Source organism: Prunus mume, linkage group LG6 (assembly GCF_029339155.1).
Source record: "Prunus mume cultivar Tortuosa linkage group LG6, ASM2933915v1, whole genome shotgun sequence".
Lineage (NCBI taxonomy): Eukaryota > Viridiplantae > Streptophyta > Magnoliopsida > Rosales > Rosaceae > Prunus > Prunus mume.
Window position 1 is genome coordinate 22,585,756 of NC_142703.1, and position 11,088 is coordinate 22,596,843.

The window sequence follows — 11,088 nt, forward strand, 5'->3', positions numbered from 1 at the left end:
TGGACAAAATGAACAAAATTTATTTTTGGATTTTCTAAGGAATCCTTTACATTCGCATGTCTTTATTTGAAAGTTGAGAGATTTTTTTATCTTTTTTGAAAAAACTTTGACTTTTTTTCAAAAATGAAAGCTTTTTTGCGGTTAAAATCTAAATTTACTTTTGAGTGTCTAGCTCCTCTCTTTGGACGGTCTGACGTGTCGAAACAGAGAGCAAATTGTAACCAGTTCGGACCGGACCGGGCCGGATCGGACACACCAAGAGCAACAAAAGAGAGCTAGAGCGAGCAACACAGCGAGCGTGAGATGTTGAAGCTCAACCCCATATTTTGCCCGAAATAAACAAAATCTCCAACAATTTCCATTTCCATTTCCATTTACCAAATCCTAGAAAACTTTCTCCCTCTTTCTCCCATTTTCTTATGCCAAACCCTAAAATTTTCCTTCACTTTCCTCCCATCCAAACACCCACCCAGCCAAAATCCCACTCTAGTATTCTTAATACCAAAATTTAAAGGGAAGGCCAAAAAAAAAAAAAAAAAAAAAAATTTTACCGTTGTCGTCGATGGCTGAGGAGAAGGTCTCGAGAGGGGCGAGATCAATGGCGGACTAGCATCCATGGACTCCATCGATTCGCGGTGGGTTTTTCAGGACGAGGACGACTCCGAGGTCGACGATGAGGAGGCAGAGGACGATGTGCGGCATCGGACGGTTGTGGATTCGGAGGACGATGAAGACGACGACAATGCCGAGCAGCGCTTGATTCGCACTGGGCCTCGTATCGATTCCTTTGACGTCGAAGCGCTCGAGGTCCCCGGCGCTCTGCGAAACGAATATGAGGTGCTTCAAGCTTTACGATTTGCATTTTGGTTTCTGTGCCAGTAGCATCGCTTTTTTGGCATTGCTTTGCATGAACTAGAAATCAATGCTTGTCTTCTCTTACTTCTCTATAGTGTTTTATTGTATACATCGGTCTTTCTTTGCTTTTTGGTTGATTTATATTTTGGTTTGGACATCTGATGTGAATCTAGCTTGAACAATACCGATCCATGTACTTGTGAAGCTGCCCTTTTTTATTTTTTGGGTTTTAAAAATTATTTTAGTTCTGGTGAATGTTGCTTGAAATGTCTTAGCAATGTTTATGTTGAAGCGAGTATCCAATCCACTTTAAGATTTTGTCACTCTTCAGCTTGGAGTTTAACTCTTACTTGTGTGATTGATTTCCCCTTTTGGCTAGCTGTATTTCCGGAAGGATTTAGTACTAAGAAAATAAAATAAATAAATGAAATGCCTATTGTGTCATATACATTTTGGGGTTGTGAGGTTATTTTTTGCCCTTCTTCTTTTTTAACTAAGAGGTTATGAGGATGGCATGAGTGGCTTCTTTAAGGCAAACATTAGTAATGGATCTTCTAACGGTGGTAATATAGATAAAGTGTTTTTTTTTTTTTAGGGATTGTTAGGTGGGTGGGTGGGGGAAGAATTCATTAACATTGACAAGAACAATAGATTGAACATATATTGCGTCATCATAATTCCCGACTTGTTTACCATCTTTACTTTGGAATTTGTGATGCTTCTGCTAGAACCTTCCACATAAATAAAATAGAATGCTAATAACACATATACTGAAGTTAAAATGATAAACAAGTTCACAATCTATGCTCAATCCATTCTTCTCCTCAAAGTAATGATTTTAGATTAATTTAAAAGGAAGCATTTTTTAAACAATCCCAATTGTTTCGGAAGGTGAAGTTACCTAGTAAGGTACAATTAACTGGGTAGTTGGTCATGGGAGGGTCAATACTATTGATATTATCCAACGTAGGAGACCAAATTGGTTTTCTATTGGTGAGAAAAGAGTAGAAAATGTAGAAAATGTATTTCTACTTTGTCCAGTAGCTCTTGGATTGTGGCACAAGCTCTTAGGAGAGGCAAGACAAGCTCTTTGGAGAGGTAAAGTTGTGGTTGGTGTCCTGGTCTTTTTTATATCGTTTTATTTCCATTGGGGAGGGAGGTTGGGTCCGTTTGGGTGATTCCGAAAGGGTGCGCTGATTTCCTTTGTTCTGATTTTGAGGTGTGGGATTCAGGGAAGCGCGCCTCAACCTTGTGGGGCTGTCTGGTTCACTCTGTTTTCTGGAACATTTGGATGGAGCGTAATAGGAGAATTTTTGAAGACTACAAGGGAGTGGGAGTGAGTGATTTGTGGGATAGAGTTAAGTACTGGGCAGCTTTGTGGGCTTCTGTTACTGAAGATTTTAAAGATTATTGTGTTTCTACTATTTTGAGGGATATGGCAGCAGTGGTTATGTGAGGGTTGGGGGGTGTGTTGTCTCAGTGGTTTTTTGGCTTTGTTCCTCCCTGTTAGTTTGGGAGGGGTTGGTGTTGTTTGTTTCTTTTTGTGTTGGTGTTGTTCTCCAGTTGTGGTTGTCTTATCCACCTCTATGTTCTTTTGCTTTATAAATTTCGTTTCTTCTCCAAAAAAAAAAAAAATCATTTTATTTCCATAACATTATGCTTTCCGGGGAGAACGCTAAAGTTTGGTGGAAGTGCAGGTTTATGCCTGGGTTTTTGGTTGGTTTGTTCTGAAAGAAATTCTCGAATATTTGAGGAAAAGTTAGGGAAGGAGATGTAGGGTTGCTTTTGGTATTCCTTGCTGCCATCGGTAGTGGCTGCATTAGAGATTGTGCTTTCTTCATTATTCATTCAGATTGGCATGCTGCTGTCAGTTGATTTTGGGAGGATTAGCATTATAATATTTTAAGTCATATGTTAACTTGTGCATCTATGAAGGAGGTGGAGTTTTAGGTTTTCAGCAACTTAGCATTATCATGTTTGGAAGTTGGTAATATTTAAACTTAGATTGTAATTATAAACCAACCAGTATGATGAATTTGCATCTTGGACTATATATTCTATGATGGGAATTCTTCTGTACACTAGCTTTTGTTGGTCTGCTGCCATGCATCTTTGTTGCTTAGCTATGTTTTGCAGTCTTTGTTGCTTTGTTTAGCTTGTATCTTCTAGTCAGATGGACGACTTGTTCCATTCCTTTTTAATGAAATTATGTTCCTATGGAAAAAACAAAAGAAATTCACATTGGACAAGTACGTAGGCAACTGATGGTTACTTTCAATTGTGCTTCACAAAAACAGTTAATCCAGTTGCCTTATTTGTGGCCCCTGGAGAAAGTGTGCAGTTTTATCCAATATGGATTAATAGATTAGTATTCCTTATACTTCATCATCTGCCTTATGGTTCATCCTAGTTAAAGTATCCGGTTTCTTTAATATGACTTCATAGATAGATATGGTTCATCTAAATCGGACTTGAATTTTGTACTGAAAGAGGGAACCTTGATACAAGAGTTCTTTTCTTGGAACATGTATCTTCCTTTTTGTTTCTTTACCTGTGTTGCTTTTTTCCTTTTCTTTCTTTCTTTCTTCTTCTTTTCTTTTATGTTTAGAATTTGGTTTTTGCTAACCTTATTTTTCATTCAAGGGAAGGAGTTAATGATACTGAAAGCTAAACTGTTGAATTATGGAGATGTATACTTTCTTTGTGTAGGGCACAAATATTGTGATTGGAATTTCTTATAATAATAAGTATATTTAATTGCAGGATTTCAGTCTTGGGAGGAAAATAATAATTGCTTTTCAGACCCTTGGGGTTGTCTTTGGTGATGTTGGAACAAGTCCATTGTATGCCTTCAGTGTCATGTTTAAAAAGGCACCTATTAATGGAAATGAGGATGTTATTGGAGCAATGTCACTAGTCCTATACACCTTAATCTTGATCCCCCTGCTTAAGTATGTGCTGGTTGTTCTTTGGGCTAATGATGATGGTGAAGGTATGCCAGACGTCGTAAATCAAGCCTTCATTTTCTGTCATCTTCTCTCTCACTCTCTCTCTCTCTCTCTCTCTCTCTCAATACAAACCTACCTATTATGTATGTAGTACAAAAGAAAACGTTTGCCTGAATGTGTATTATCTATTTTATGGCTATTTAACTGTTCCAGGTGGTACATTTGCTTTGTATTCATTGATCTGTCGACATGCTAAGGTCAGTCTTCTTCCAAACCAGCTTCCGTCAGATGCCCGGATATCAAGCTTCAGGCTAAAGGTGCCATCTCCTGAACTCGAGAGATCTTTAAAAATCAAGGAAAGGCTTGAGGCTTCTCTGACTCTGAAAAAGCTTCTTCTGACATTAGTGCTTGCTGGTACTGCTATGGTGATAGCTGATGGGGTTGTTACACCAGCTATGTCAGGTATTTGCACAATCTGTTATTTTATTTGTTGTTGCAACTGATCAACCTACCATTGATGTAATGAAATGAAGAAGTACTGTAGCGGTTCTTCTGGATGTATCGCTCTAAATTGCAAAGAGTGGGTCTGCATAATTTTTTTTTATGTTTTGTATTACATTGTGATTGCTTTTTAATTTTCTTGTTCTTCTTAATGCAGTAGTGTCAGCTGTTAGTGGTCTAAAGATTGGAGTAGATGCAATTAAGCAAGGTATTGTTTACGCTGTTGAGCAAGTCTCACAAATTTGTCTTTGCTTTTGTGTTTACTATTTTTTGGGCGGGGGGTTGATAAATGACCATAGTTGCCAGTTTACATTCATGATTTTATTGGAGGGGCTACAGAGTCTCTCATTAAACCACAGTTGCTTTTAGCTTGATTTGTGGTGAGCACAAGGAAGTACTACCTTTTGTTTTTGTGTCTCAGCATTAAAAGTGTAATTAGTGTGCAACTCTGATGTGAAGCATAAATATGACCTCTTCTCTTTTCCTCATTGAACCGCAGTCACTTGTAGCTTTGTGCAGTTTGACTTGTGGTTAGCAAAAGGAAGTACTATCATTTTGTGTCTCTCAGCAGTAAAAGTGTAAATAGTGTGTCTGTACTACCATTTTAAATTTGTTCTAGGTAAGTCCTGCCTTGGTGTGCTTCTCTAACACGTGCATCAGGACATGCCTGAATGCTCTCAGTCTGATGGTTAAGTAATTACTGACGGTTATAAATTTGAGAATTTTGTTTATTATATCTTATTTATTTTTGGTTCATTTTACCTCTTATATCTGCCTTTAGGGCTTCCTCTGTTGTGTTGTATCGATTTCTCAAAGCTCATCATGCTCGTATATACACATGGTTCTAAGTTTTGACCAAATCATGCATGATTCATATCATGAAAGCAGTTTTTTGAAGTGGTTAACTGGGTAGAAAATCTTTGTTTCCTATTCTCCCCTCTCTCTCTCTCTCTCTCTCTCTCTCTAGCTGCTTATGCTGTTTTAATGTGACCTACTATTTAATATTTACTATCCTTTTTTCTTAAATTTGGGTGCAGATCAAGTGGTGATGATTTCAGTTGCCTTTCTTGTAATTTTATTCAGTGTACAGAAATTCGGGACAAGTAAAGTTGGACTGGCTGTAGGCCCTGCCTTATTCATATGGTTTTGTTCCCTTGGGGGCATTGGGATTTACAACCTTGTTAAATATGACAGCAGTGTGTTGAAGGCATTCAATCCTGTTCACATCTATTACTTCTTCAAGAGGAACTCGACTAAGGCTTGGTATTCTCTTGGGGGTTGTCTTCTGTGCGCTACAGGTAATCAATCTGGAAAACTTGGGCTTTGGGGATGCGTGAGAGTTGCTATATTTGTCCTTTGTAAATGTTTGCAACCTTGATTCCACTTGTAAATTTGGTCTACTGTTTTGTGTAATTTTTTTTTTTTTACCTTTTCTTTTATGAGTTTTATTGTTCTATTTTAGCATATGAGTGGATTACTTTCAACCCGAAATAATTTTCCTTAATAAAAAAATTTCCATTTCTTACAAAATAAAACATACAAATTATCTTAATGTCTGTATTCCCTCACAATGTGGCTCGGTCAGAAAACAAATCCATTAATGTTTTATGGTGAACTGAAAATTCTACCACCTTACCTAGATTGATTTTAGAGTGTTGGTGCCTTCGGTAGCAGAGTTATTGGCGTTCTTATAGAATGCTTTATTGGTCCAATCTAGGGCAGATAGAAAGGGTATGAACGTTGGAGTCTTTGGGAGTATTAAATCTTATGCCAAAAAAAATTATGGGTAACTCTTGTCTTTCTCCCTTTAGTGCAATTTGGAAGGCCAAAATACCTCGTGAGTTATGGGCGTTGGCCTGGATTATGGCTCATGGTAGGGTGAGTACTCATGATATGGTTCAGAGGAGATGGCCTTTATTGGTGTCTCTCTACCCACTGGTGTGTGATGTGTAAAAGTGCTGTTGAGAAGAGTTCAGGTCACCTGTTGCTCCATTGTCCTATTGCTTTGACCTTGTGGAGAAGAGTGTTTAGGGAGGCCCAGCTTTGTGTGTTGCATTATTGTGTGAGAGGTAGAAGTTTTTTAGTGGAAAAAGTTGGGTAGGTGTCGGTATCTTCAGAATTGAAAGGTAGTTCTTTTCGAGCTATATTGGAATTCTTCTGTAAACCAGTTTTTGTTGGTCTGCTGCAATATGTCTTTGTTGGTTAGCTATGCTTTGCAGTCTTTCTTTAATGCTTTAGCTAGCGTCTTCTACCTAGTAGACCAGTGGACAACTTGTCCGCTGAATGGTTTTGTTCCTTTTTAATGAAAGAAAAAATAAAATTCTGCTAACTCTATCCCTTAGCTTGCATTCTTGTGTTTCCTTTTGAAAAAAGAAAAAGAAGAAAAAGAGATGTTAAGCTTTTATATGCAAATGCGATTCTAATTTGTGTCTTTTATGATTTATGATGAACTGCGATTCTGATTTGTGTCTTTTATGAGGTGTTAAGCTTTTATATTCATTTTTGTCAACTACATATTTGTATGTTATGGTTATTGACGGCGTAGTATGTGTCAGGTTCTGAGGCAATGTTTGCGGATCTTTGCTACTTTTCTGTTCGATCAGTCCAGGTAAAGAATGTAGAAATAAGTGGTTTTTGGATCAAATTTTCTACATTTTTTTATGATACATCAAAGTGTCTCAGCCTATGGTGTTGGCCTTCGCATTACTTCAATTCTAATTAATTTACTGGGTACCTTGTGTTTGCAGCTTACGTTTGTGCTTCTTGTTTTGCCATGCCTTATGTTGGGTTATTTGGGTCAAGCTGCATACCTTATGGAGAACCCAGATGGAGCTGAGCAAGCTTTCTTTTCTTCTATTCCAAGTAAGCTTCAATGGTTTTTTCCCTTTAATTTGTCATCTGTTTGGACTTTCTGCGAATTTTTCAGGAGTCACACTTGTTCACTAATTCTTAGATATGTTATTTACTCATTTAATATCCCTTTGCATTTTGGAACATTGTATTTGAATAAGTTCTAGATGGAAGTTAATTCTGGAGAAATCATGCCATTTCTTTGTCTGCAGGTGGCGTTTTCTGGCCCGTGTTCCTCATTGCTAATATTGCTGCATTGATTGCTAGTCGTGCAATGACGACGGCCACATTTTCATGCATAAAACAATCAATGGCACTTGGTTGTTTCCCTCGCCTTAAAATCATACATACCTCCCGGAAATTCATGGGGCAAATTTATATCCCTGTCGTGAATTGGTTTTTGCTGGTGGTTTGCCTGGTGTCTGTCTGCACTATTTCAAGCATTGATGAGATTGGAAATGCATATGGTAATACTCATTATGTTCCAAAGTATTTAGTCTCATTTCTTGTTGAACTTTGTTCTTTGTTTGTTAATGAACTCTTAAGGTTTTAAATTTGAGTTACTTGTAGATGTCTTATAAACTGACTTGTTTTCCATTAACTGACTGTTAAGGTTTGTATAGGATCTGAAGAAATGTTTTGCACCTTGTAGTAGTCACCAATATTTACACACTTGCCTAGACAACTTAGTTTTCTTTCAACACTCTAGCCTCCTCTTCTTATTGCTTTTGTGTGTGTGCGCGCGCGCTGTTATTTTGTCTTAAAGCTATCCTTTCTCTGCTATTTATTTATTTTTATAAAAAAAGTTATCCTTTTTTCTTCTGTTGTTTACTCTAGTCCCTCAATTATATTATTTATATTTTTAATGCTGAAGAGCAAATGTCATGCGTTTCAAAATTTATCAAGTTCCTTAATTTAGAATGTTATTAAAGAAAATTATAGTGGATAATAAAATCAAATAATCCATTAAGATTGCAAATTTGCATCTGTTATAATATTTTAGTGTTTAAAATTCTTTATGTTTAACAACAATTGTACGGAGCCTTTGTTATTTTTTTGTTAGATGCATTGCATATTATATTTCATCTTTTATGGATAAACCATCTAAACTCCATGGAATATCCCTTTTTGTATTTGGTGAATTTCGGTTTTTTTACCTCATTTAAAAATTTATTCTCTCTAAATTGGAACCTTATAGGTCAGTCCTACTTAACTTCATAGGACATTCCAAATAACTTATATGCGTTCTCATGAATAATTTCAACAGTTACCATCAATTGTGTTTCTAGTATCCCCATGGATGAACTTAATTTTTGCATAAAATCAATTTATATACAGGTTTTTTATTTCTTGATAACGACCCTCTTTTACTACAGGCATTGCTGAGCTAGGAGTGATGATGATGACGACCATTTTAGTAACAATTGTTATGCTTCTTATATGGCAGATAAACATCATCATCGTGCTGAGTTTCATAGTAATTTTCCTGGGGTTGGAATTGACCTTTTTCTCGTCAGTTTTGTGGAGTGTGGGAGATGGAAGTTGGATAATTTTGGTCTTTGCCATAATTATGTTTTTTATAATGTTTATCTGGAACTATGGAAGCAAGCTTAAGTATGAAACTGAAGTCAAGCAAAAGCTGTCAATGGATTTGATGCGGGAATTGGGTTGCAATCTTGGGACAATCAGAGCACCGGGAATTGGCTTACTTTATAATGAGTTGGTGAAGGGAATACCAGCAATTTTTGGCCATTTTCTAACCACACTTCCGGCAATCCACTCGATGATCATATTTGTATGTATAAAGTATGTTCCAGTTCCTGTAGTGCCTCAAAGTGAAAGGTTTCTTTTCCGGCGTGTCTGCCCAAAAAACTACCACATATTTCGTTGCATTGCCAGGTAAGATGCTAAATACCTGTAATTTAGGAGAGTAGAGCATTGCCTTTGTTGAATCTAGTGCAAAATTTAGAGCTGAGTGTTTTTCCCTTAGTTTGCCTTTTCATCCTATCATGTCTAGTTGCCTTCCCTCTCTGATGTCATAACTTCAACAGGTACGGCTACAAGGATGTTCGTAAAGAAAGTCACCAGACGTTTGAACAGCTACTAATTGAGAGCCTTGAGAAATTCATTCGTCGGGAAGCTCAGGAGCGGTCACTAGAGAGCGATGGGGATGATGGTGATATAGACTCTGAGGATGTGACTTCGTGCTCAAGAGTTCTCATAGCTCCCAACGGAAGTGTCTACTCACTTGGTGTTCCTCTCCTGGCTGAGTACAAGGAGTCAAGCGAGCCTATATCAGAAGCAAGCACATCAGAGGAGGTGAAGCCAGGGCCTCCAGCAGACCAGACAGCTTATGATGCTGAGCAGAGTATTGAGAGGGAACTATCTTTTATACGCAAGGCCAAAGAATCGGGGGTTGTCTATCTTCTTGGTCACGGGGATATTAGGGCCCGGAAAGATTCCTGGTTTATTAAGAAGTTAATCATCAATTACTTCTATGCCTTCTTGAGAAAAAATTGCAGGAGGGGGATTGCCAATTTGAGCGTGCCCCATTCGCATCTAATGCAGGTTGGGATGACATATATGGTTTGAAGGGCGATTTTGCTACGGAAATAAGGCAAATCTGAACTTTTACACCAGAGTCGAGACACGAACACAGCTGGTGTTATGGAAGATTGATGTGGCACACGACTTGTTGCTGCAATTTAAAACCATGAGCTTCTGGAATTTCATTGCCCTCCTCCCTATTTGATTGTTGGCCATTTTGGTCCTCCAATCCTTGAGGACGTCACATCTCAGAAGTTTTGTACTCCATGGCTTGTCTTCCATGCATCGCATTGATTTTTGCGGTTATGCATTTGGAAGGTGTACTGTAATTACAATGTCAAAGTTATGTGAATGTGATTTATAATGCACATCCTTCCTTCCACATCTAATTGTTTTGACATTGAAGCGACTATTGTTGGATTGGCATTCATATAACTTGTATAGACATGATAGGAAATTGAAATTAAATTACGCATTTTATTACCATTCTCCTATTCATCTCTCTCTCTCTCTCTCTCTCTCTCTCTCTCTGGTATAGACTTAAAAAGGAAACTGAAATTAGCCCCAAAGAAAAAATAACATCTCCCATTAACCGTCATGCCAACCACCGTCATCAAATTCCTTCTGTGAAGACATTATATTGACCGCAATTGTTAATAAAAGAAAAACACAATAAAGGGAATACATGCAGGAATCATCCCTGTAGCTTCCAATTGGCTTTGAAACTGTTTATTAGCTTCCATCTCCATAAACCTCCTCCACATGGCAACAGGCAAAACCCAAGCTTTGAAACCAAACTCAAGCTTCTAGTACCCAAAACATATAGAAGACTTCAGGTGGATAGCTTGAAGTTGCGTGGCTGTTGGGGTTTTTTTAAAAAAAAATTATAGGGTTTTGTTTGGATTTTGTTTTAAATTTTCTTCAAAGTTCCACATTTAAATGGCAGTTGATGAAGGCTATTACATTTCATAAGGGTTGACATGGAAAATAAAAGTCAACTCTTTCTACGCATTAAAGACATTATTTGAAGTGTAAGGAGAATGACAAATGACATGAGGAGAAGGGAGAAAGTCTAACGTAGAATGTTAGAGATGGGATTGCAAAGTCTTATTTGGAGTCTTGAGTATTGATCATCTCTCTTGGTTTTGAACGTACAAGTTTTTTCCTTGCATCGTATGGTTAGGTTCTCCTCTATAAGTTTTCTAACAGCTTTATTGTCCGATCAAATCAGTGCATTTGGTGTGGTGAACTTGGAGATTGCATCCCTTGATGCACCAATATGGAGATAGCTCATCTAAGGGAGACAAGATTTGGAACTATATCCTCCTTGGCTTTAGAATTTGCTCCAAGGGTATGATTCTCTCATCTCTCTTTGTTTCATTTATGA

The 11,088-nt window shown here is 37.6% G+C and overlaps 1 protein-coding gene across 2 annotated transcripts; it reads left to right on the plus strand.

Annotated features, from left to right (window-relative positions):
• The first annotated feature begins 286 nt into the window (after positions 1-286).
• On the plus strand, positions 287-10,187 carry KUP7 (K+ uptake permease 7). Of its 2 annotated transcripts, none has more exons than XM_008239154.2 (10): positions 287-837; positions 3,619-3,847; positions 4,017-4,265; positions 4,462-4,512; positions 5,342-5,602; positions 6,860-6,912; positions 7,052-7,166; positions 7,367-7,621; positions 8,531-9,053; positions 9,206-10,187. In XM_008239154.2, exons 1-10 carry the CDS (start codon positions 616-618, stop codon positions 9,744-9,746), a joined length of 2,499 nt encoding a protein of 832 aa, XP_008237376.2. In that variant the 5' UTR covers positions 287-615; the 3' UTR covers positions 9,747-10,187. The 2 variants fall into 2 exon arrangements, 1 of the variants encoding a protein (XP_008237376.2); XR_016127810.1 differs by having other exon boundaries at positions 295-837; positions 8,602-9,053.
• The last annotated feature ends 901 nt before the right edge of the window (positions 10,188-11,088 follow it).

What these genes read in the sequence shown, in the direction of transcription:
- KUP7 (XM_008239154.2), top strand. Translation starts at nt 616, where the DNA reads ATGGACTCCATCGATTCGCGGTGGGTTTTTCAGGACGAGGACGACTCC. An exon ending in TGTTACACCAGCTATGTCAG is followed by an intron (nt 4,266 to 4,461) that starts GTATTTGCACAA and finishes TTCTTAATGCAG; the next exon opens with TAGTGTCAGCTGTTAGTGGT. An exon ending in TTTCTTTTCTTCTATTCCAA is followed by an intron (nt 7,167 to 7,366) that starts GTAAGCTTCAAT and finishes CTTTGTCTGCAG; the next exon opens with GTGGCGTTTTCTGGCCCGTG.